Source organism: Podarcis bocagei (genome assembly GCF_964188305.1).
Source record: "Podarcis bocagei genome assembly, chromosome: 2".
Taxonomy (NCBI): domain Eukaryota; kingdom Metazoa; phylum Chordata; class Lepidosauria; order Squamata; family Lacertidae; genus Podarcis; species Podarcis bocagei.
Genome location: NC_138126.1, coordinates 100,855,263 through 100,881,175, shown reverse-complemented (window position 1 = coordinate 100,881,175; position 25,913 = coordinate 100,855,263). Strand labels below are relative to the sequence as shown.

General features: G+C 41.8%; 1 protein-coding gene across 6 annotated transcripts in view; it reads left to right on the top strand.

Moving 5' to 3' along the window:
• The window catches only part of SPAG9 (sperm associated antigen 9), a 72,153-nt gene that overhangs the window by 41,460 nt on the left and 4,780 nt on the right, over positions 1-25,913 (top strand). For all 6 annotated transcript variants that reach the window (XM_081184530.1, XM_081184528.1, XM_081184529.1 and 3 more), the window contains 18 exons: positions 2,162-2,219; positions 4,679-4,831; positions 4,925-4,976; positions 5,421-5,551; positions 7,218-7,274; positions 8,856-9,029; positions 10,907-11,036; positions 12,993-13,088; positions 13,415-13,582; positions 15,263-15,434; positions 16,821-17,048; positions 17,924-18,119; positions 18,344-18,466; positions 20,180-20,260; positions 21,213-21,280; positions 22,358-22,506; positions 22,968-23,139; positions 24,114-24,227. In XM_081184530.1, the coding sequence (XP_081040656.1) occupies positions 2,162-2,219; positions 4,679-4,831; positions 4,925-4,976; positions 5,421-5,551; positions 7,218-7,274; positions 8,856-9,029; positions 10,907-11,036; positions 12,993-13,088; positions 13,415-13,582; positions 15,263-15,434; positions 16,821-17,048; positions 17,924-18,119; positions 18,344-18,466; positions 20,180-20,260; positions 21,213-21,280; positions 22,358-22,506; positions 22,968-23,139; positions 24,114-24,227 (2,322 nt within the window). The remainder of the gene's footprint in view (positions 1-2,161; positions 2,220-4,678; positions 4,832-4,924; positions 4,977-5,420; positions 5,552-7,217; positions 7,275-8,855; positions 9,030-10,906; positions 11,037-12,992; positions 13,089-13,414; positions 13,583-15,262; positions 15,435-16,820; positions 17,049-17,923; positions 18,120-18,343; positions 18,467-20,179; positions 20,261-21,212; positions 21,281-22,357; positions 22,507-22,967; positions 23,140-24,113; positions 24,228-25,913) is intronic.

Here is a 25,913-nt window from a genome sequence, read left to right as displayed (position 1 = left end):
GAAGCACTAAATTACTACGTGCTTATTCTGTTTGAGGAGTTGGTCTCATTTGCTCAGTTTTGCAAATACATGTGTAAATAGCAAATACGTTTCAACGCTATATACATTTTAGCAGGGTCTTAATTTTCCTAGATTTGCCCAGAAACCTGTAACCTTTTATTGGCCTATGTTCTAAGATTGATGTAAGAAGCGAAGGCCAGTTTAAACACCCAGGGTTTATTTATGGTGAGCCATCAAGAATGTAGCTATGACATTGCCACTTCTCCAAAATATTATTGGAATGTTATAACTTTATATACCTTTCAGAGGTCTGAAATGTGTAGCTGTTGGTATATTATAAGCTGTAAAGGTCATCCCCATAATGGACACTTTAACAAAGTAACAGCTGCCAGTGTTTGTAACACCATTTATACCAAGCATCCCCAAACTCAGCCCTCCAGCTGTTTTGGGACTACAATTCCCATCATCCCTGACCACTGGTCCTGTTAGCTAGGGATGATGGGAGTTGTAGTCCCAAAACAGCTGGAGAGCCGAGTTTGGGGATGCCTGATTTATACCAACAAACCATGTACGGTCTCCACTGTCCCTTCCCCAAAAAGATACTGCAGTGATGGGAAAAGTGTGGAATAAGGCAACTAAAATGGTCAAGAACATTTTCTGCCTTGTGGAAACCCTTAAGAATTTGGGACTTTAGGAAAAGAAAAAGGTGATGTGGGACAGGTAAATTATGTGTGGCTTGGAAAGACTAGATGGGTGGGTGTGTCCTTTTGGCTTTACCTTGGGGTCATTAAGTTAAATTGGGCACTACCTTATTTTCATATGTGTGTGTGAGTGTGTGTTCACACCCACCCACACCCACGCCTTCATCAAAAAGAACCAAGGAAAGTAATTCAAAACGAACCAAAGAAAGAAGTGCGTGGCTGACATGCAACCCATAATTAACTGATTAAATTCCCTATTTTAAAATGTGGTGATAGCCGTGGGCAGGTGGCTTCAAGAGGCAGTGGCAGGAGGTGGGGATTAGTCAGTCTTGAAGGGTGTAGATCTTTCTACAACCTCCCTGGCTAAATGGAACCCCTATTTTTAGCAGTGTTACCTTTCGGGATTTAGATTCCTGGGGACAAACTAAAGAAAAAAGGCTGTTGCTTTCATAGCCTCTTTACAGGTTTCTTGGAGGTTCCTTGGAGATGGGATGCCGGACTAGAGCAATGCTTGGTCCACTCAGCTTCTCCTAGATCTTGACCATACTTTTTGACACTACTCTCTTTTAACTGTTTTTGTCTTACTATATGAGTCATTTTTAAATCAGAACATAATTTGGCTTCAGGCGTTTACTGCTGGCTTTGCTTTGAAATCACTCATATCTCTAGTATTGTGCTGTACCTCACTCATACTCCTCTCCTTACATAAAATATTTCTTCTTCTTCTTGCTCTTCATGGGATTCATGGGCTTTAAAGACCATAATTTCTTTGGTAAGGTATCATCTCATTTGGGGAACATTTGCAAGGGCGTTGCATTGTCTTTGAGCTTTTTCATGTTCTGCATCTCTTCTCTGTGTTGTGACACAGCTTTCAGCATCAAATATACGTAATTTAAATTTGTAGTGTAAACTTTAATTGATTTTCAACACTTGTTTTAATACAATTTATTTTCTGCAAGAGCAGTTAAACATTGGATTCTTGGACTGAAAATATTTTGCATTGTTCTTCTGGGCTTCAGAGAGCCTACCTGTTGAACACGTTAAAAGTCCAGCAGCAAGATTTAGTTTTGAAAACTGTCGTTTCAGCTATTAAGTAATCAGGTGCTTCGATAAACTCCAAGAACAATCCTACCTGCATAGGTTGTTCTTCCATATTTATATTTTATTGAATGTTTGACAGGTGGCTTGTAAACCATTTTGGAAATGTTCATTAAGAAGCAGTATGCAACTCTATTAAATAAATGATTGAATACATTTCAGTGGAGGAAGCTAATCTGCATGCAAGCAGGGCAGTACCTTCCACTGAAATTAATGTGGAGTTCCACTTACATAGTAGCCCCACATGAACCTCGGAGCAGCATACACTAAACTCTGTATCAGGGTACATAAGTTTGAGAACTGGCACTTGCACTAGTAATTTCAATGTTTTTAAGCTGTTTACTCTGTTCTGTCTTTGCAAGGAATGGGTCGTGAAGTTGAAAACCTTATCTTAGAAAATACACAACTGCTAGAAACCAAGTGAGTAACTTTTTCAGCTGTTGAACATAGAATTGCTTCTGCTAAACTTGTTTTAAAATTGATCATGAGACTGGTTGTTGGTTCATAAAGGATATAATCAATTATTCCCAAGGCCCTTGTTCCATATATCTAGGTGACAGATGTAGGTTAGTTGATGCTTTAGGTGTTTGCACTATTTTGATGTCTAATGGTTAATATAATTAATATAATAGGCTGTCTAGTCATGCTGGCCACATGACCCAGAAAGCTGTCTGTGGACAATCGCCAGCTCCCTCGGCCTAAAGTGAGATGACTGCCGCAGCCCCATAGTCTTCTTTGGCTGGACTTAACCATCCAGAGGTCCTTTACCTTTTACCTTACATATTCCTTTAGTTCATGAAAGGTACAAAATTACAAAAAGCACAGGGAATCTCAGAACATTAGAGCTTGGGTTTCTTAAGTGTAGCTGACCATCAATAGCTTCAGGACAATCAGAAACAACTCTCCCTCATTCACTAATTTGTTTGTTCCCTAGAGCAGTGCTTTTTTTTTCTTTAAAAATGTTTAGGGTTACTCTCATTTTCCTATTTGAAATACTGCCCCTCAATGAGGCCAAACTTAGATTCACAAAATGTTTAGGGGTATGAGTACCCCCAGAAAAAAGCACTGTCCAAGAGGATCTGCTTAGATGTCGCAGAGCTAGACTAGTTTAGGCGGGGCTAACGTTTTTGGGGCACAGGGTTCACCAACCCTCTGGGGCCACACACAGTTGTGGATATGGCCAAAAGAGGGCGTGGCCACTCAGCACTCTCACATGTGCGCAGACACCCACAGGCATACTGCTCCCCCCCAGGTGTACAGATCAGATAAGGAGGTGGGTTATTGCCGAGTACTGTGTTCACTTACCTGTATTTTTCGCCCTATAAGACGCACCAGACCATAAGACGCAACTAGTTTTTGGAGGAGGAAAACAAGAAAAAAAAAATCTGAATCTCAGAAGCCAGAACAACAAGAGGGATTGCTGCAGCGAAAGCAGCGATCCCTTTTGCTGTTCTGGCTTCTGGGATAGCTGCACAGCCTGCATTCGCTCCATAAGACGCACACACATTTCCCCTTACTTTTTAGGAGGGAAAAAGTGAGTCTTATAGAGCAAAAAAATACGGTAATCATTTTTGCTGCTGTCAAATTTAGAGGGGTCCTGGGGGGCAATATTAGACACCCCCCAAACTGAGGGTTAGACAACCCTGAGCTAGTCCAATATGGCATATTATACTATTTGCCGAATAAAAACAAATGTTGCAAACTAAGTTTTGTGCAAGCTGTTGAAACTGCCGCTGTGAATAGAAACGGGACACAAAATATGAATCTGGGGCAGCCAGTGCCAACTTAATGCTGCAGCAATTGTTCCATCAGTGCAAACATTTCAGCTGGCCCGATGTGGTGATGCACCCTCCCCATACTGCTCTGGGGATTCTCCTGGTGGAAGTTGTAGTCCAGGCTTCCGCTAGTGGGACTCATTAGTTTCATACTGCCCAAAGCTATTTTTGTAAGTGGGGGGAGGGGTATAACTCTTTGTCGCTTGAATTCCTATGATAGGATTGAAATAACGGTAGTAAAAATAAATAGATCAATTTCTGTGATACTGGTAAAGATAAAGGGACCTCTGATCATTAAGTCCAGTCGTGACCGACTCTGGGGTTGCGGCGCTCATCTCGCTTTATTGGCCGAGGGAGCCGGCGTACAGCTTCCGGGTCATGTGGCCAGCATGACGAAGCCGCTTTTGGCGAACCAATGCAGCACACGGAAACACTGTTTACCTTCCCGCCGGAGCGGTACCTATTTATCTACTTGCACTTTGACGTGCTTTCGAACTGCTAGGTGGGCAGGAGCAGGGACTGAGCAACAGGAGCTCACCCCATCGCGGGGATTCGAACCGCCGACCTTCTGATCAGCAAGTCCTAGGCTCTGTCGTTTAACCCACAGTGCCACCCGCGTCCCTCATGTGATACTGGTAGACAGTGGCGTAGCGTGGGGGGTGCAAGCCGCACCGGGCGCAACATCTGGGGGGCGCGCTCGCTGCCTCCGGAGTCGCCGAAGAGCCTCGGGCGCAGGCTGTAGCAGAGCCGCATGTCTCGCGGCGCCCGGCTGAAGGCGCCCGGCAGGTAGCGGCTCTCAGCGCTCGCCGCGGAGGACGCGCCAGGCAGCCCCTCCTCACAGCCCCGCCTCCGCCGGTGCTGCTGCAGCTGCTGGGCCGTTGCAGTTTCCTCGCCTCTCTGCCCCCCTCCTCCTCCGGGCAAGCGGCGTCGTTTGGGCAGCAGCGCCAGCGGCAACTCGCAGGTTAGGGGTTGGGGGGCGCAAATTACATGCCTTGCCCCGGGTTAGGGGGCGCAAATTACTTGCGTTGCCCCGGGTGCTGACAACTCACGCTACGCCGCTGGTGGTAGAAATGACCTAATTACAGCTATCTTTGTTGTCTTCAGAAATGCCTTGAATGTGGTGAAGAATGACTTAATAGCAAAAGTAGATGAGCTCACCTGCGAGAAGGATGTGCTGAAAGGAGAGCTGGAAGCTGTAAAACTGGCCAAACAAAAGCTTGAAGAGAAGAACAAGGAATTGGAAGAAGAACTTAGAAAGTGAGTGTAATACACATGTTTCATGTACAGCAGAGAAGATCTTACCAGGGATTCTGCAACTAACTTCACTGATAACTCTTGCATCTTGTTTAGAGCCCGTGCGGAAGCAGAAGAAGCGAGGCAAAAAGCAAAGGAAGATGATGATGTATGTAATTGCATTGGCAGCTTTTTATCTAATCCTGTTTCTTATTTGTGTAACATTGCTCTTAAAATACCCTGACCTTTTGAAAGAGTTTTTGAGAAGAAGTGTGCACTTGTCCTTTCTTTATCTGCTGCAACTCCTCTTGCAGTTGTAGAGTGGACTGTGACATCTGGGGGATGCTGAATTAGTCTGCTTCCTCCACCCCACTCCTCCTTTGGACACCAAGCGGCTGTGAGGGGCTGCTTCCATTGTTGGCACTGTTTCTTCCCGCCCATTACTGCACTTTATATATAGCCATAAACACCTGTAAATTATTTCGAAACGACTGTCTTAGGCCCTTAGCGCAGTTCATTGGTGATGGAAGAGAAAGTACCTCCTCCTTAAACTATACATAATTTGCTACGTTAAGCATTCTTGGTTCTCTTTTCCCCCCACCCCCATGTGCAGAGTGACATTCCTACTGCTCAGAGAAAGCGATTCACTCGGGTTGAAATGGCCCGTGTCCTCATGGAAAGAAATCAGTATAAAGAGCGGCTAATGGAGCTCCAAGAAGCAGTGCGATGGACTGAGATGATACGGCAAGTGCAGTTTTCTTATGCTTGTTCATAGTATTTTACGGTTATGGTTGCAATGCTGGATAGCGCGCTCTCTCTCTCTCTCTCTCATATAATTGCAGTGGGTTGGACTAAATAATCCTTTGGTCCCTTCCAACTGTACCAATCTGTGATTCTGTGAAACTGCTGCTATTATTGTATTGCATTGTGGAGAGTAGATTATTTTTAACAGTAAAAGGGGGCAGGGCCATCAAAGGGGAAGGGCTGTAGCCCTTCTACATACTTCGCATGTAGAACATCCCAGGTTACCTTCCCAAGTAGGGCTGAGAGAGAGTCCTGCCTGAAAGCCTAGAGCAGCGGTTCTCAACCTGTGGGTACCCAGATGTTGTTGGACTACAACTCCCACCACCCCTGAGCTCTGGCCTTGCTAGCTAGGGGTGATGGGAGTTGTAGTTCAACAACATCTGGGGACCCACAGGTTGAGAACCGCTGCTCTAGAGAGTTGCTGCCAGTCAGGGCAGAAAATAATGAGCCAATGTTTCTCAAGCTTGTGTGTCCAGCTGTTGTTGGACTACAACTCGTATCACCCCTGACTTCTGGTCCTGCTAGCTAGAGATGATGGCAGTTGTAGTCTGGCAACAGCCGGGGACCCAGGTTTGAGAAACACTGAGCTAGATGGACCAGGCAGCTTCCTACCCTCCCCACCCATTGCTTAGCTCTTGGCATTTCCCCCCCACCCACCCAAAAGCTGGGCACACATTTAGTATCATATCTCTGAATAAAGAGATGGTGCTTGGCAGACAGACTCCAAGGAGATGATCTGCAGCAGTAGGAGGGGCGTAGTGCACCTCTCACTTTGAACTTCTTCCCTAGGCACTCCTGTACTTTTAACATCTCATTTGACTGCCACCTAATGGTTGGATGTGATTGCTACAGTTTAGTTTTACTACGGAAAGATATTTAGACCTCTTTGTGACTAAGTTGACTTGTTTTGCATGAGCCACATTCTACCATGGAGCAGTCCCCGTATTCCTTGCACATGCAGCTTTTGCAGCCATAATGCTTGGTACTTCCTCTTCTGAAATTATTTTGTACACTTGGCTGTTTGGAACTGCTTTCCTAATGCATGCATGAGGTGGACAAAACCGTCATCGAGCAGTGGATGATCTTGTCAGGAACTTAACCTGTAAAGTGAACAAAAAAACAGATTGAAAAGCGCTTGATGCCCTTACACTGTTTACCCTTCACCAGATAGACTTCATCAGATATATGTGTGTGTGTTATACCCTTCACCAGATATATGTTTGTGTGTTTTTCGGGGATGAGCGGTCAAAATAGTAACTTGAATTTTTAGAATATCCAGATACTAATTTTGTTGAACAGTAATCTAACTTCATGTACAACTAAACCCAGAACAGGTTTAGAGGGCATGTGGCAGATACACAGGAAGAAGTGAAGAATGGAAATGTCTTTCTGCTCAAACAGGCCTTGTTCTGCACACACATGCCCCACTTAGCACTATGTTAAATTGCACCCTCTTTATTCAGCAATCCCTCCCCACCCACTTCATCAATTTAATAGTATTGTATCTTGCAATCAGACAAGAGCCATTTGCTACTTTGATGTGTCGTGCAGAGCATTCTAGGTCATCCTATTGCTCAGCTAATTAGCTTTTGATTTTTTTCTTCAGGGCATCACGAGAAAATCCAGCCATGCAAGAGAAGAAGAGATCAAGCCTTTGGCAGTTGTAAGTACTGAAACGCAATCAGATGCTGGTATTATGCACAAAAGCCTTTTTTGTTTCTTTACTGCGCAAGGAACCAATAACAACAAACCTATTTTCTCTTTGCCATCTAGAATGCCAACTGGGTAAGACTGACCTTAAAGACAGATTGTAAGATGCATCTTGCAATGTTGGTTATGCACTTGGCCGAGAAACATAACTGCCTTAATCTAACTGTGGCATTAAAAAAAAGAAACCAGAATTCTGACACAAGAGTACAGAGTTTTGTTAGCAGCTGTTCTATGAATATGAAAGTAAAGTGAAGTTTGGGTAGCTTTTGGTGTGGTTTGCATATAATTTTAAGTACCCCAGAACTTGGTGTGAGAATTTGTGAAGTGCTAATTTATGTTCCTTGTTCTAAACGTAATTACTGAAGCCAAATGTGAGAGAGTACTAAAATTGTGAGAGATTAATTATTGTGTGATTAAATATTAAAATCTTGTGGATCCCAGAAGTTATTTTATTTAATACTTTTTTGCGGTTTAAGATTTAATAGAAATTTTTGGGCTCCTGTCTAAATAGTAGTGAATCTGCAGGACTTGGCTGTGAAGGTGCTGGATTCTCGTGGGACTGTGTTTCTTTTACCTTTATTGTAGTTCATATTCTGAACTGAAACCAATCTTGTCTATCCCTGCCTTTTCCGGTGGGAAACAGAATTCATTGAAGTTACGGCTCCTCTATATCGGGACTCATAGTCTGGTAGTCTAGTAAACTTGTACTCTGTGGCATACGCATGATATACACAATGATATTTAGGTTATATGAAATGCTTTGGGCAAACAATCTGCAATCCTTACAACAATCTTGTAGGCTATGCCAGATTTATCTCCCTGTTATAAATAATGGTGAGATGGAGGCAGCATCCTGCCTAAGGAACATTTACCAAGCTCTGTGATGAGTTGTGTGATTTACAGAGCAAAGCTCATGCTTTTAATCACTATGGCACATCAACTGAGATAATGATCAAACTGCTTGTGTGCCTATAAGTTTTGGGGAAACTATACTGTTTATCAATGCTTCCGAGCCTGAATTACTGAGTGGTGTTGCCTATGGTGGCCTTAACTATCTCGGGTCTAGAAATTTGCTATACAGATAGAGAAGCATCTCAAATTTTCAGGTGGAGGAGTCCAACCCACCCTGGGACCTCAGGATGAAGGGCAGGCAATAAAAAGATGGAAATAAAAGTAAATACATGAAAATAAAAATAGAAGCCAGCATCACTTTTTTTTTTTTGTACCAGCCCTGTATTTTATAGAAAGCTGTTTTTAACACCACCAGAGCATTCTCTAGCCCCTGCATAAATGCCAAGTCTTTATCTTCATTCTTGGCTTGAATGTGCATGGAATAGTTATTATGAGTGTTGCAAGCGTAATGCTGCTGTTCTGATGGTGTGAGCTGTGTGGGACAGTTAATGGCTGAGGGGTTTGGGCCCATTCTTTTCTTACTACGTTTCCTTACTCATTGCTGTACATTTGAAGCCAGTTTGGCTTTTGGGTGTGTCTGTGTACTCACATGCCTCTACTTTTTTTTTTTTGTGGTCTCCAGTTTTAGCAGACTATTCAGCTCATCAGGCAATACTGCTAAGAAACCAGAACCGCCAGTTAACGTTAAGTACAATGCTCCAACCTCCCACATTACTCCATCAGTCAAGAAAAGAAGCAGCACTTTATCCCAGTTACCCAGTGACAAATCAAAAGCCTTCGATTTCCTCAGTGAAGAGTAAGACTTGCTTTGCTTATACAAACTAAAAGTATGCCAGCAATATAGAATTATTTGAATATATCAGCAATGCCAGCATGTATTGTAGTAGAAATATCAAAACCAGGGTTCAGGTCGATCAAACCTTGAAGTATTGGAATAACAGATAGTAGCTGTTGGATTTTTATGGACAAAAAGAAGACTGTGTGCTTAAATGTGGTAGCCTCTGTTGCATAACAGTTACAACAATTTATTCAACTTATTATATTATTATGCTTGGGGGCTGCATAACTAGTTAGCCTGCCATGCCAGAATCTTGCTTGTTCTCAGAAATAACCTCGCCCATATTTATCTAGTTATCTGGCCCAAACATGGAATTAAGCAGTACCCTTGTCCGTTTTGATACTTCTGTGTAAAATAACCCATGATATCCACACAGCACACACTAATGTGGCATGTTGCCTTTGGGGAGGGGTATACCTTAAAGTATAATACCCTTTACTGCCTTACTTGAACTCATGTAGCTTGTGCTTAAAATCCCTCAGTGCCTTTCAGCACTGTTTTTCGTTTCCTCAACAGTGTTTCCATTCACAGTGCTCAGTTTGTATGTTTTGCCCAGGTAGAGCTTTTGTTAATTGTGTTTGCTAAGTTAGCATGAATCAGAGGAGCCCAGAAGCGCATGTCACCAGTGCTCTGATGTATCTGTGGCTGGCTCCTCCTGGCACAGTGAAAGGTGCTATAATCTATGCAGCACTAAATGGTGTAGGACCAGAGCAGTTCGGGGACAGTCTCCTCCCATGGTACCCCATTAGGAACCCTATGATCTTATTAGAACAAATGAGCCAAGAGAGAACTGAACTGGGACCTTTGAGAAGTTTGCCAGGATATGCACAACCTCCTAACAACTTTTGAAACTGCAAAAAAGTAGCCCAGCTTGGTTTGGGCAAATATTTTAGCAAGCAAAGGAATGTGGTTGTGGAGTGAAGTGGGGGGGGGGGCAGGAATAACAGAAGTCTGAATCAGCATTGCCAAGTCCTCATCAAATAAAAGTGTGGCTGTCCTCTCTTCAGAGGTTGGTGGAAGGCATCCTGGGTTTCCAGGTGTAACCAGAAGCCTCTTAAGGCTGTTAGTGTGAGAGATGAAGGGGTGGAATGGAAAATCCTCTCCATGATTAGAATTCCCAAATCCTCAGGTCATATGGCCTGATTGTTACATTAGAGAACCCCCTTTGGGTGGAATACAGAATATGGGTAATTTAAAAAGACCTTCACAGATCGTGAAGCTGAGGCTCCAGTACTTTGGCCACCTCATGAGAAGAGAAGACTCCCTGGAAAAGACCCTGATGTTGGGAAAGATGGAGGGCACAAGGAGAAGGGGACGACAGAGGACAAGTTGTTTGGATAGTGTCTTCGAAGCTACCAGCATGAGTGTGACCAAACTGCGGGAGGCAGTGGAAGACAGAAGTGCCTGGTGTGCTCTGGTCCATGGGGTCACGAAGAGTCGGACACGACTAAACGACTAAACGACTAAACAACAACAAAAAGACCTTCAAATTACAGCTTTCCACCATACCAGTTTGGTCGCAGCGTCAGACGTTGCTTCCCCCTCTTCATTCAAATATGTTACCAGATGCAGACTTCAGCAGCAGGCCGTGCCAGAGAGCCATGCTGCCCTTAGAAGCATTGTGCTGACAGTTTCTCACTGAGAGAAAAAAACAAGTGCCTTGAAAGAAGTAAAGCGTCCGGGGAGTAATACAGATTTCACTTGTGTATTAACTTTGAATAACCTCTTCTGCCACCTCCTACATAACTTTGAAAAGTTTTATTTTGGGCTAATGGGGATTGGAAGGTATAGAGGAACTTGGAATAAAAAAAAATGTGTCCCTCCCTTTTGCCAAGGTCTGAGGCCAGTCTTGCCTCACGTAGAGAGCAGAAGAGAGAACAGTACCGCCAAGTGAAAGCCCATGTTCAGAAGGAAGACGGTAGAGTGCAAGCTTTTGGTTGGAGCCTTCCTCAGAAATATAAACAGGTATTGTGTTCATCCCTGTTCATGTGTTTTAGTTTGGGGATATTGTGGTGGCAGGTCACTGAAGGCATTTTCATTTTCAGCAAGGTGGGAAACCTGTAACCCTCCAGATTCCATCAACCTCAGCCAAAACATGGAGCTATTTAAATACCTGTGCAGAGATTATCATGCCTACAAATTCCCATATAGAATTATTATTATTAATTAAATTTCTATACCATACTTCATCTGAGGATCACAGGACAGTTTACAGTATAAAAACGCAAAAATGCATACTACAGAAAGGAAGAAAAACAACACACACACACACACACACACACACACCAGTTTTAAAGGCCATAGATTGTTTAATTAGCCAAAGGCCTGGGAGAAGAGGAATTTTTTGCCTGATGCCTAAATACATGTAATGAAGGTACCACACAAGAATAATACCTTGACAAAGCTAAAGCAAAATTGACAATTAAAAACAGCAAGTTTGGGGCACTTTAAAGACTAGCAACTTTATTGTGGTGCATGCTTTTGTGGGTGACAATAATGTTAAGAGTGGCCATTCATAAAAATTAAAAAGATGTTAAAAACACAGGCATCCTGGTATTGGTAAGCCAAGTAACAAGTGTAGCATGATAAAAATCATTTATCTCCACAAGTTGATAGCGTTGAACCTCTCATCAGTTTCACATTGCAGTCTTCCTTTAAAACCAAGTATCACATAAAGCCTCCTTACAGCTCCACAGAAAACTAAAGCATCCTTGAAAGGGTTAGAAAGGATTTTAAAAAGCCTAGCAAAATGAAGGCAGGATTAACATAGTGCAGGTATGGGACTGAGCAAAGCAGTTTAGCCCTGCATTTTGAAATTACAGGGCTGCTGCGGAAAGGAGACCTAAAACAAGGGAACTCTAATCAGGGTCCCATCTGAACTCAGGAACCTGCATGTTGCACAAAGGATTTCTGGTTAATAGTTGAAGGCAATTCCTTTGTGGTAATCACAAAGCGTTGGTGATCTGTGGAGCTATCATGTTTACTTGTAAAACATGTAAAACATGAAACTTTCTTAATCCTTCTTATTAAAAGGCAGAATTTTCCCATTTAAACACAAATGCTGCTGTTCAGAAAGAACAACTAGCAATAAAAGGTCACTGAGCTGTGGGAAGAGTGGGATGGCTTTGTGTTCAAACCTCTTTGCAATGGAATGTTGTTACTGCACATTTTTCTGAAGTTTGAGAACATGTGTGCTACCTTGCATATTTTTATGGGAAATGTTTCAAGGTCTTAAACCATGGGTAGGCAAACTAAGGCCTGGGGGCCGGATCCGGCCCAATCACCTTCTAAATCCAGCCTGTGGACGGTCCAGGAATCAGCATGTTTTTATATGAGTAGAATGTGACCTTTTATTTAAAATGCATCTCTGGGTTATTTGTGGGGCCTGCCTGGTGTTTTTACATGAGTAGAATGTGTGCTTTATTTAAAATGCATCTCTGGGTTATTTGTGGGGCATAAGAATTAGTTCACCCCCCCCCAAAAAAAAATATAGTCCACCCCCACAAGGTCTGAGGGGCAGTGGACTGGCCCCCTGCTGAGAAAGTTTGCTGACCCCTGTCTTAAACTATGATCTGCGTAGATAAGTATAGCTTTAACCCCATCCCAGTCTTTGTGCATAAGGCTTTGTTTATTTTACACTCCTCCCCCCCCCCACTCTTTTTATATTAGCTGCTGAGAAGGGCCTCTTAGCTAATCTGGCAAGATAGACTTTTAAAATTACAATACTGCCCCCCTCTGGCTTTGATCTCACTAGTGTATGACTTTAAAATGAGTGGATCTATGATTGTTCTTCCCAGACAGTCTAATATTCTGGTCATCTTGGCAAACCTATCAAATTCTGATATGGGCTTGTGACAAACTGGTCTGTAAGATGCCAGAAACGTTTTGAAGCAAAGTAAATATTTCTTTCTCACTTTTTAGGTTGTAAATGGTGGTGGCCAGGGGGATAACAAAATGAAGAACTTACCTGTGCCTGTTTACCTAAGGCCACTCGATGAAAAGGATACATCCATGAAGGTACACCTGTCTTCCTTTTTCTCCAGTTCCCTATTTTCAAATAAAGAATGCCCCATTAGTGATTTTTAGATGAGGCCTAATTCTGCATGAGCAAGTTATATCCTTTTTAGGTTCTGAGCAACGCCTAGTTTAATTTAAATTGCAGGTGCTTAATAAATACTTTTGAGAAACTCTGGTTTTTAAATATTGTCATATTGTTATTTCCCTAAAAGCATAATGTATGATAGGGTGCAACAAATGTTTGCTGTCTTTTTACGTCTTATAAAAAGACATGAGAACCAGGTTTTCCCAGTGGGTTTTTATAAAGTTCACTTGTTGTTTTGTAGCTTTGGTGTGCTGTAGGAGTTAATTTATCGGGAGGGAAGACAAGAGATGGCGGTTCAGTGGTTGGTGCCAGTGTGTTCTACAATGATGTGACGACTCTAGATGCAGAGAGCAACAAACAGAGGAGTGCATCACAGAGTAGCTTGGATAGATTAGATCAAGAACTCAAGGTAAGGTCAGAGGCATAATCAAAATGTGAAACTGTTTGCAAATCTATTAACACTTCAAGAAAATAGAAAACTTCAATATTGTGTTCATAATTCAATAATTATGGCATGATTGGTTCAAAAACATTTTGGTGCCTGCTCATGAACAAGAACCAGTGTTTGCTTGCTAGTTCGCTAGTCTTCATTAGACCCCAGATTTCCATGGAAAAACATTCATGTGCTTTTACAACACGTTTTGTATTGTATCCGTCCATCTAGCTCTAGGTTCCATTAGATGCTTCTTGGTTCCAAAGCTTTTATAGTGGCCAGGTGGAGCATTTGGAGAAGACGAAAAAATCTAGTTCCACAAGACCAACATGTTTATGGCGTGACAGAAAACTTGCCTGTTCGGTTTAGTTCATGAAAGTGTATTTTGCATAACTATGAAAATAATGTGCGGGAGTTTGTGTGTAAAACTACCTGCAACACTCCTGGTACAGTGGTGCCTCGCAAGACGAAAAGAATCCGTTCTGTGATTCTCTTCATCTAGCGGTTTTTTCGTCTTGCGAAGCAAGCCCACTGACGGATTAGCGGATTAGCGCTATTAGCAGCTTTTAGTGGCTTTTAGCGGCTTATCTGCTGATCGGATCAGCTGATAAGTGGCTTAGCGGCTTAGAAAAAGGGGGGGAGGGGGAAAAAGCAGCAGGAACTCGCAAGACATTGTCGTCTTGCGAAGCAAGCCCATAGGAAATTCGTTTTGTGAAGCACCTCCAAAACGGAAAACTCTTTCGTCTAGCGAGTTTTCCGTCTTGCGAGGCATTCGTCTTGCGGGGCACCACTGTATTTAGTAATTCTGGTTGCTTATTCGTCTGCATTTGTAGAAAATGCATGTAGCAATTCACAATGTGATTCTCTCCCACCCCCCACCAAATAAAAATGAGGTTGAACTAGTAAACTCTAAAATGACACTGTGACCCAGTTGGCTAAGCCCAGTGATGGCTTCAGATGATCAGGCAAACATGAGGGTTTCCTAGCAGAGAATATTGTGGCTGTAGTGCTCCTCCCGCCATCCTGCTGGTGCCTTGCTTCCCAGGGCTAAACCAGGGAGGAGGAGGAGGAGGAGGAGGAGGAGGAGGAGGAGGAGGAGGAGTTTGGATTTGATATCCCACTTTATCACTACCTGAAGGAGTCTCAAAGTGGCTAACATTCTCCTTTCCCTTCCTCCCTCACAACAAACACTCTGTGAGGTGAGTGGGGCTGAGAGACTTCAGAGAAGTGTGACTGGCCCAAGGTCAGCAGCTGCATGTGGAGGAGCGGAGATGCAAACCTGGTTCCCCAGATTACGAGACTACCGCTCTTAATCACTACACCATGCTGGGATTGTTTTCATCATTGCAAGGCTAGTTGTCTCACTTCAGACAAACTACAAACTGTAACCGAGGCTTGTTCTTGGTTGTGGGCAGTTTGTTTGATGGAAAGCAGTTGTCAGCCTGGGTTTGGACATAACCTTGGCAGGATCATGGCATAGCTCTGGGTAGCGCAGTAGAACGAGGGGAAGAGTTCAGTAGTCTTAATCTTCTTTCTGGGAAACCCACACCTTTGCTCATTCACACTAATACATGGTTTAGGTTAGTGTTATATGCAAACTAGGCCTGCATATTGTGTAATGTTTACTTTGGTTGGTCTTGATTTCCGCCTACACAGGACCAGCAGAAAGAGCTGAGAAACCAGGAAGAATTGTCAAGCCTTGTGTGGATCTGTACTAGCACCCACTCTGCTACAAAAGTCATCATTGTAGATGCCAACCAGCCAGGAAACATCCTCGACAGTTTCATTGTTTGTAATTCTCATGTGCTTTGTATAGCTAGTGTACCAGGTAAGAGACTCAGGTGAGGGGGGGCAATTACTTGAGTTAACATGGGTTTGCTTCTGTCTGTTTTGGAACTGCTGTTAAAATTCAGCTGGGCAGTAAGCCTTTTTCAGGTAGTCATAATGTGTGTAAATTGGCCAGTAAACTCCAAGTCAATTCAGCTTTTGCTATGGATTGTTACTGAACAACCTGATTCGTTCAAAATGTGGCTAAGCCATGATTTGTTTAACTTCCAACTTTTTTTGTACATCCATACCCACTTTTTTTGTACATCAGACAAAACAAGCTGCAACGACTTCGCTATGATCCGTAAGGTTAAGCCTGGTTTCTTTAACCAACTATGGTTAAAACAAACAAATGTGCATTACCTGCAAGAACAACCAAGGAGTAACTTGCTATGTAAAGTGTGAAAACCCTCCATTTAATGTCTGAGGGTAGAATATAACATAGTGCTAAGTCCTGTGTTCTGTCAGCACAAGAATTTCTGCTTGTGCAATGGAGCATTCTCCCCTATCCCCCTAAACCAGTTTTAGGCTTCACCCAACCCTCAGGAGCAGATTTGGGGAGGGTATGGGGGAGGAGGGGGGACGCCTGGTTGCGTAAGTGGAAATCCGTATAGCATAGATTAATAATAATAATAATAATAATAATAATAATAATAATAATAATAATATTTGTACCCCAGCCGGAGCTGGGCTCTGAGCAGCTAACATCATATAAATAATACAATATGCATAAAAATAATCAATCAATCCTGCCCTGTATTTTTAAAAGAAGCTAATAATTGCTGCTATAGGGTAGACAAATATATACTTAATTTACATTATTTATTTTGGAGTTTTTGGTGGTGCTATTACATTGTGTTATATACAGAGTCTTTTATCTGTACCTGTGTCTGAAGCCCTAACTCCATTAAAGCAGTGCTGTAAATTCTTCCTAAGAAGCTTATATGAAATGGTTTTAGTCACGTCATCGCTGCACCAACAATTAAAACCTTTGCTGTCAGAAATGCTTCTTTGTTTTGGCTGTTCAAAACAAGTAGAATCCTAGTAACTAGACAAGTTCAACAAGTATGTTTTAGGAACTCTCCCTTTTATTTCTGAACACTAAGAATTAATTGCTTTGTTTGTACCTTTTACATCATAGCAACCATACATATAACAATTCCCTGTTCTTAATGCCTGTTTTCAAATCTACTTCTGACTCGTTCTTATATTTCACTGAAATCTGGTGGGTAAGCTATGTGATGGCATGCATTAGCTTTGATAGATTTTGTGTTACGATACACATGACAGCAAATTGCAAATATTTTATGAAAACCACCAACCCGCAAAGGGTACTGAAAAGTTAACTATCCAAGGTACTGAATGAAACCTTACATTTTTGTTTCAGGAGCCCGCGAAACTGACTATCCTACAGGAGAAGAAGGGTCACAAGAACTGGACTCTGGTCTGGTGGACAAATCATCCTTGTCTGGCAGTATGAATAGCAACAGCTCAGCAGAAACAGACAGTCTTTTAGGAGGAATCACAGTAGTTGGTTGTACAGCAGAGGGTATTACAGGGCCTTCTGCTGCCCACAGTGCCAATGGTGCCTCCCCCGAGACAAATAAACAGCCAGGTATGAAAACATTCACAATTTTTATTCAAAATGTAGTTTGTTGCAGCATGGAAAATTGTTGAGTTATCGCATTTTAAAATGGAAGCAAAAACTTTCAGATCTCCTTGCAGGGAGGAAAGATGGTTTACCGGAGAGTGACCAAGCATGAAGCTCTTTCACATAATGCTTTTATCGTATAGTTTAGTGTTGCATCCAAACATGGCCTGTTTGTCCGAAGGAGAAGCCTTGCACTTCTTCTAAGTGATAATCACAGGGTTAATTATAATTGAGCCTCTTCACACCTCCATCTATCCATCCATCCAGGGGATGTAAAAGTATATAATTAGTAGCAGACAACATGCTTGTAGTCCATTTGAGCTTATTAATGCAACATGCTGATTTGTTACAGAAGAAAGTGTGTTCTTTGTAGCAGGGATGGAGTATACATAATACAATGATGCCGCTTAGCAAACAGACTTGACACAGACTAATTCTGCCACTTGGCCATTCTACATACAGTGAGGGGGGAAAGTATTTGATCCCCTGCTAAATTTGCACATTTGCCCTCTGATGAAGAAATGACCAGTCCATAATTTTAATGGTAGGTTTATTGTTAGCTGTGAGAGAGAGAATAACAACAAAAAAGCCCCAGAAACCCAAAAGGTCAGAGATTGATGTGCATTATAATGAGTGAAATAAGTATTAGATCCCCTATCAACCAGCCAGATGTCACTGTACATCACCTTATCTTCTCAGTTTAGATATGTCTCTCCTGTATAAAAAACAAAAAGGAACGTAGAAAGAACCAAAGGAGTGACTCATTAGGGCACACATTTTCATGCATGCTTTCTTGTAGTAAGGAACTGAGTGACCTATAACTGAAAAATGTACCTTAGACGTTTCAGCTGAGAATGATGCAGTGGACGAGAACATTCAGACGGCAGAGGAAGCGACCGAGGCGACAGAAGTCAATGCTGGCTCAGGAGAAGAAGCTGCAGATATTGCACAAACTGGAGTCTACACAGAACATGTCTTCACAGATCCTTTGGGAGTTCAGGATACCGTAGAGGGTTCTCCAGCGTTTCAGCCTAGGTATGCCCCCCTTTGCATGAACAGAAAAGGAGTAGTAAAGGCAGAAAGAGATTATACTGCATTTCTAATGACAAATGTGTTAACATCTTGTGGTACTGAGTTCCCAAATTTAAATTGGAATTGCTAGAATGTGCAGACTAAGTAAAAGAGTATTGAAACAAGCCTAGTGTACTTTGAACAACCTTTTCATATTTTTAACCATTTGACTTTCCCCTTCCTCTCAGCAACGAGTCAGATTTGTATAAGGATGTTGCCGTATTGCCAAATGAGCAGGATCTCGTAAGAGAAGAAGCACAGAAAATGAGCAGCCTTTTGCCAACCATGTGGCTTGGAGCCCAGAATGGATGGTAAACCAAGAACCTTAATTCCAAACTATTTCACTAATAGAAATGTGTCTAGTGATCAGTTCAGTTTTTTCCTTTTCTGAGGCTGGTAAATAATCTCTCTTTTTTTAAAAAAAATATGAAACCTCAACCTTGAAATTTGCTCTGAATTACAGATTTAGGTGAGATTTTTAAACAATTAACACCGATGATTGACTAAGCCCCAATTAATCTTGTCACCCAGTCATCTGCATATTCAGTCAGTGATGTGAGACCCAGCCAAGTAACTTAAAGCTGACACTTGAAAGTGGGAGGTTAGATAAGAGGTTCTGCTGTTACAGTATTGCATCTTTGTTTTAATAAGTAAAGTTTTATAGCCCGCCCTTAAGCAAGAGTACTGTTGGGTCAGCTAACAATAATAATAATAATAATAATAATAATAATAATAATAATAATAATAATAAACAATACAGTCATACCTCATGTTACATTTGCTTCAGGTTGAACGTTTTCAGGTTGCATCCTGCGGCGACCCAGAAGTACCGGAAAGGGTTACTTCTGGGTTTCGCCGCTCGCGCATGCACAGACGCACAAAATAACGTCATGCGCATGCACAGAAGTGGCGATTCATGACACACGTAGATGTAGGTTGCATTCTGCTCATGTTGAGAATGGGCCTCTGGAATGGGTCCTGTTCGCACCAGAGGTACCACTGTAGTTATACAGAAGATTTAAAAGCAGAGCAGCCGCTAAAACCAATTTCTGGTAAAAGAAGGCAGGGGGAACTTAAAAAACAGTCCTTCACTCTATGATTTACATTTCTGTCCCACCATTCCCCCCAAAGGAGTCCAGTGAACCTGCCTGAGGAGAGCATTCAGTAAATTAGAGCACCACTGTCAGAAAGGCGATTTTCTTGGGTTGCCACCTGCATAACTTTTGACGGGAAGCACTCGGAGAAGGGCCCCCGGCAACAGTCTTAAAGCATGGTGGATATTTACTGTTGCCTGTCTCATCCCTGCCTCCCTCCAAAAGCCCAGGATAGAAGGCTTTGCCGCAAGCCTAATTGCAACAGGGATAGGATGGTTTTGGAGGTTAGCTCTCCCCTAGCTAGCTGTGATACACACCCCTGCCGCCACCCCCTGTTGAAAATGTCCCTGCCACAAGTAGACTTGAAATAAACCCATTCCCTGCTGCAGTTACATTCGGAAATTGATTCCAATTAAAGGCTTTGTTCAAGTCTAATTGTAGTGTGAGAGGGAATGAATGTAAGAGGGAGGGAGGGTTGGAGAGAGAGATCTTTCAGGAAGATCGCACCACTTCCATCCTGTTAGGCATGAAAAAAGCTAAAGCATTTTTGTCCAGCCCTAATTGCTGATGGCAGGGGCTAATGCACATGTGGTGCCCACAACAATTTATCAAGTTCCCAAATGTGCCCGCTATGTTAAAAGGGTTTGTGGCCTCAGTAAAGGTCGTTAAAGGTAAGCACTAGCATTTTGAATTAAATGATCCATTAGCTACTGACAGCAAGTTTAGATTCCTGAAAAGGGCACCAGCAAAGCTGAACAGAATTAAGCTACTGAAATAACCTAATTCAGGCTGGGCAAAGCAATATTGTTTAAGCCAACTTGTGATTTATTTACTTTTAAGCTAACAGCTATAAACAATACTGCCATTTTTAAATGCTAATATGGATTTTGGAATATTGGATTTTTAATTAATCTGACTTTGTCGTTGCAGCTTATATGTTCATTCTTCAGTGGCTCAGTGGAGAAAATGTGTTCATGCAATTAAACTTAAAGATTCTATACTCAGTATAGTGTAAGTTTCTATAAAATTAATTTTTCCCCCATAATGATATTCACATTTCTGTAGTTTAAAATGGAGTTAGCCGAGTAGAAAATAATTACACTAAAAATAGCTTCTGTGAAATGCTGGTTCAGAAAAGTTTTGGGTTTTTTTGGAGGGGGGTTTGAAGAAGAGAATGGCACATTGGGAATTGTCAGCAAGAAAATAGAAAGTGATGTATTTGTTGGCAATCATAAAGCTGTCATTGATGATCCTTCAAGGAATGTTTGTAGCTGGGATGTCACACCCACTGAAAGCTAGGAGGGAAAAGTGTGCAAGCAAATTTTCCCACAGTCTTTAAGTAATATTGCTGGTTTAGCAGGACAGTCTATGAGCAGAGATAGATTCACAAAAATCTATCTTCCCACATCACAAGCATGAAATGTTGCTGTGGGAGTGTCGTCCCCCCCCCAAAAAAAAATTACTGATACCTGTTCCAGGGTATGTCCTGTGTGATCCTACATTGCATGAGCATGTGGTTTGGTTTTTGTTTGTTTGTTGATCTCCTTCAGTGGTTTGTACCATAGTGTAAGCTTGGGGAGGAAGGCGCTTTTGTAGTGGCCAAGCGTATTGTCTTATAAAATAGGAAACTCAATAAATCTTCTCCTGCTCTGAAATAGTTTACTGAGGTTCTTTGGGGCTTGGTTAAGAGATAAAACAATTGCTTAAAAGACCATGAATAAATTTGATACAGTATTATTACCATGTCTTCGTATGCTAATTATGATAACAATTTCAGTTGAGTCTCATTTATATGTGAAGTTTAGACAGATGGCATGCACTGATCGCCTGTTAGGGAGAGGGTGCCAACATAGGATGTGTTTGTTTTTGTGTGTAGTGTTGACAGGGCTTAATGAGCACAACAATTTATTACTATGGTCAGAGTTTCCTCATAATATACATTTTCCCTTTCTTTCTTTTCTAGACACGTAAAAGGAATAGTATTAGTTGCACTAGCAGATGGAACTTTAGCAATATTTCACAGAGGAGTAGGTAAGCTTTCTATTTATACACCCTAGAACTGTCACATATTTATATGTCTGGTCTGCTTCTAAAATGTGGATACATTGCAGACCTTTACAGATCATCTGCTCAGTGGGAAATCTTGTAATTCTTGGGATAATATTGACCAAAAAATGAGGTCCTCCATTACTGCTACTACTACTACTACTACTACTACTACTACTACTACTACTATTACTATTACCACCACCATCATCATCACCATCAATTTATTTATTTCTACCCCACCCTTTTCTCTGATGGGACTCAATGTAGCTTTATTCCATCTCCAAGTAGTATAAAGAGTCATCAAGAATGTTGACTTCCCTCTCTTCCCATTCATCTCTGTTCCCCTTAAAATATGCGGCTTCATTGCGGGCTTCATACTTGCAGTCCTTTGGGTAGCCTGGTGCTGTTTTCACTGCTGTCCTGTGCATGAGCAATGGATGGGTAGAGTCTCATTTGCCTGTGTGTAGCATCCTTTTAGGAACTGATGCGCCGTAGAGCACGTTGAGGATACCTAAATGTGAAGGTATCTCTTTTGCTTGTTTGTGTTCAAATAGATCTGAACTATTGCCTTATGTACAAGTCAGTGTGTCATGATTTCTAAACATCCACTGTTCTGTGGGTGGTATTGCTGTTTTGGGTTTATTTTGCCTATCAGAGCACTTGAATGCCTATAAAGAATACGCCACATAACTTAAATGAGTATTCCTTGAATGTAAGGCATGGGTGTCTGGGCATTTATTCTTTGTCACCCTTCCTGCATTTGGTGCTACCCAGATGTTTTTGCGCTACAACTTCTATCTGCCACAGTCAGCATGGCTAGCGGTCAGAATTGATGGAAGTTGTGACCTGAAACATCTTAAGGGCAGGTTGACAGAGGCTTCTTTATGCCATTATGGATTTTATCTGTTCCCTATAAAGTTATGGATTTGAATAATGGAAAATAAGTGAATAGAAATGTAGTAGTATACATATTTTAGTCATGTACACAAATTAACATTTGCAGACAAGGTTTGCTCATCCCCTTAATAATTTCTTCTTCCTCCTCTTCTTCTTCTTCAGATGGGCAATGGGACTTGACAAACTATCACCTTCTAGATTTGGGCCGACCTCACCATTCAATCCGGTGTATGACTGTGGTACACGATAAAGTCTGGTGCGGCTACAGAAACAAAATTTATGTGGTTCAGCCAAAAGCCATGAAAATAGAGGCAAGTTAAAGCAACCATTTAAAATTGGTGAATAATCAGGGAGAACTCATTTAGAAGAAAGGAGGTTAAGTAGGAAATGAGATTATATGGCATAAAGAGAACATCTATGAAGGCCAAGCAAGCAGGATCATAAGTTATACATGACCATAAATATGTGAAACATCACTGTCAGAAGATAGCCATTAGTAAATATTCCTATTTCAGTAGATTTACCTTTGATCCATTGAAGGATGGCTGGAGGAGATCACAGGGGGCTCACAGGATCATTTTTTTTTAAAAAAAGCAGATTTTAGAGCACTGATGCATACTAAACAAAAGAGCCATTGCTGATCCTCTCGTAACAGTGTTACTGAGGGGGGGAGGGAAGATGTGATCTTATTTTATCTTAGTAATGTGTAAACTGGAGGCATTGGAGAAGTATTTTATTATGCATTCCTTAATTAAACTATAATTCATTTCAGAAATCGTTTGATGCACACCCAAGGAAGGAGAGCCAAGTGAGACAGCTGGCCTGGGTGGGAGATGGAGTGTGGGTATCAATCCGTTTAGATTCCACACTCCGCCTTTATCATGCTCACACTTACCAGCATCTACAAGATGTCGACATCGAACCCTATGTAAGCAAAATGCTAGGTAAGTCATTGGCCTGAATCGGACAAGTCACCTTCTTGTACAATTGAAAAGACATGGATGACTAATGTTGCTGGCTGAACACCCTACAAATTACTGCATAGTGATGGCATGTAGTTCTAGTTGCACTACAAATAGTAGTAAGGTCTTGTGTGTAATTTCCTCTAAGGAAAACGTGAGATGTGAGGCCTTCAAGGGCATAACGGGGAGGCACTAAGAAGACCATTGACTACATTCCTTCGAAATGAGAAAACAGTCTCCTTGGGAAAAGAGAAGAATAGGAAATGTTAGGCGCAATTTTTCATGGGGCAAAATAAGTTGAACTTTACTATACAGTGGTACCTCAGGTTAATTATTTAATTCGTTCCGGAGGTCTGTTCTTAACCTGAAACTGTTCTTAACCTGAAGCACCACTTTAGCTAATGGGGCTTCCCGCTGCCGCCACGCCACCGGAGCACAATTTCTGTTCTCATCCTGAAGCAAAGTTCTTAACCCGAGGTAATATTTCTGGGTTAGCGGAGTCTGTAACCTGAAGCGTATGTAACCTGAAGTGTATGTAACCAGAAGCGTATGTAACCAGAGGTACCACTGTACTTTTAACTTTGGGAGTTTCCTCTTCATATCTTTATTTCAATCTTTAAAAGCTCCAGCTAACTCAGTATTGTTGACGCTGGCTGCAGCTCTCCAGTTTTTCAGTGAAGTTCTTTTCCCATCACCACTTGGAGATGTGGGGATTGAACCCGAGATATTTTGCATGCAGAGCATTGTATCTGCCATCAAATTACATGGGGACGGCCATGGAGCTAAGGAACTGTTTGGAGATTTAAAGAACCCGAGTCATTCAAAGAACAAAGAGTTTCCAGAACTTCTCTTTTTGTTTGTTTATAAAACATGGAGTAAAGTTAGGTTTAAAATGGGACATTTCCTGCAGATATGTATCTTTTGGTTTCTCATGAGTGCTGCTGTGTTTGTTTCAGGTACTGGAAAACTGGGATTTTCATTTGTGAGAATCACAGCGCTCATGGTGTCCTGCAATCGGTTGTGGGTTGGGACAGGCAACGGCGTCATTATCTCCATTCCATTAACAGAAAGTAAGTGTGATAAGAAAAGCAGATTAAACAAGAATGCCACTATTTCAGACCAGATAAACTCTTGTGCTGGCCCGTGTTTGGTGTTCTCCAGCAACTCTGGTAAATTTTCTGATTTCAGTCTGGTCCGATTCTGTAGTTTTCACAGGGATTCTCAGGGACTGGCAGCTTCATATACTAAAACAACAGCAAACCTTCTCAGAGATTTGATGGTACTCCTCTGTATTTACAATTGCAAGCAGATGGAGGTGGGCACACTAGATGTAATGCTAAGTAAGTCCTTGGAAAACACATCAGTTTTCTAATTTAATAGCAAATGAGGGGCTTATCTAACAACTTTGTGCCTCGTCATCTTCCCACTGCGTCAGCCACTTCTCCCTCTTCAATAGACCCCACCCAACTGTAATGCTGCTGCTTTCATCCTTCTGCCCTGTTTGCTTTGGAATTCCTGATAGATTCTGCAGGTGATGACTTTCTCTTCTCTGGCTGCCACAATCCCAGCCCCTAGCTAGAAAAACAGACATAGAGAGGGAGCTGCTTCTGTTCCGAGCTTGTAAATGCTAGGGACAACTAGATTCAATTTCTAACTTTTTCTGGATCTGCCTAAAATGTACACGCAATTAAGGAAACTGTTATAAAATACTATTTTGTTTAATACGCAGCCCACTTCATTCCATAAATCCTTGCCCCAAAACTCTCTGCTTGGGGCTTCCATTTTTGAATACTTATTTAATCATGTTTAAATAACTACAGATTTTTCTCTCACTATGCTGAAAATGCACACTATTCTAGTATAATATTGGTGTAATGCTGGGGTGGACTGTTGTGGGTTGTCATGGTATATTTTGCTAATGATGAATTCTTTCATATCAGTTGCTTTGAACACCACATGCATTGTTTTCCATGCTGTACCATTACATTGATCATCCATTAAATGTCCGGTTTTGCGTTGCAGTTATGTGCATTCAATCAAAAACAACTACTTTGAATTGTAACAGTTTTTAAAATGGTGAAAATGCTCCCGAAAATCAGCTACATTCACCTTAGGCTTTTTTTAAAAAATAAAATGCAGTTAACTTTTTTTTAGAGGATAGAAAAGAGGAATTGGTGTGTTTTTTTTATATATGCTTCTAGGACTAAATAGGCAAGAATATGTAGAGATTGCTGAGCTGGACAGATATCCTTACCACCACCAGTTGTTTTAGCAACAGGTGCTCCCAACTCCATATAAGGTGTTCTAACGATTGTGACGATAATGTTTGTGACATTATCCTTACCACCTAGACAGCATCAGTGGAACTTCAGAGGAATAGGTAAGTATGGGGGTGGTGGAGGGGGAAAAGTCGGGTGACAGCTACCCACCCCCTTACCTAAGACAATGTCCACTGCTCGTTGGCACACAAACTAAAATGTGAGAAACAGAGCTGGTGGGTCTTTTTTTCCCCCCTTTCCCTTTCCTGGAGGAGGAGATGGCAGTCTTATTCCTGTCAAATTTGATGGTGTCCGTTCTTGAAGAAAAGAGAGAAAGGGGAAACGCAGTTTGCCAATATGTCAGAATATTAAAGGTGCTCCTACCTCCTTTGGCCACTGAAGCTGAAAGAAAGATGTTCATTTATCTCCTTCTGATTGTACCTTCTAGTAGTTAGGAGCTTAATATATAAAGCTCTTATCAAAAACCAGAACGCAAGT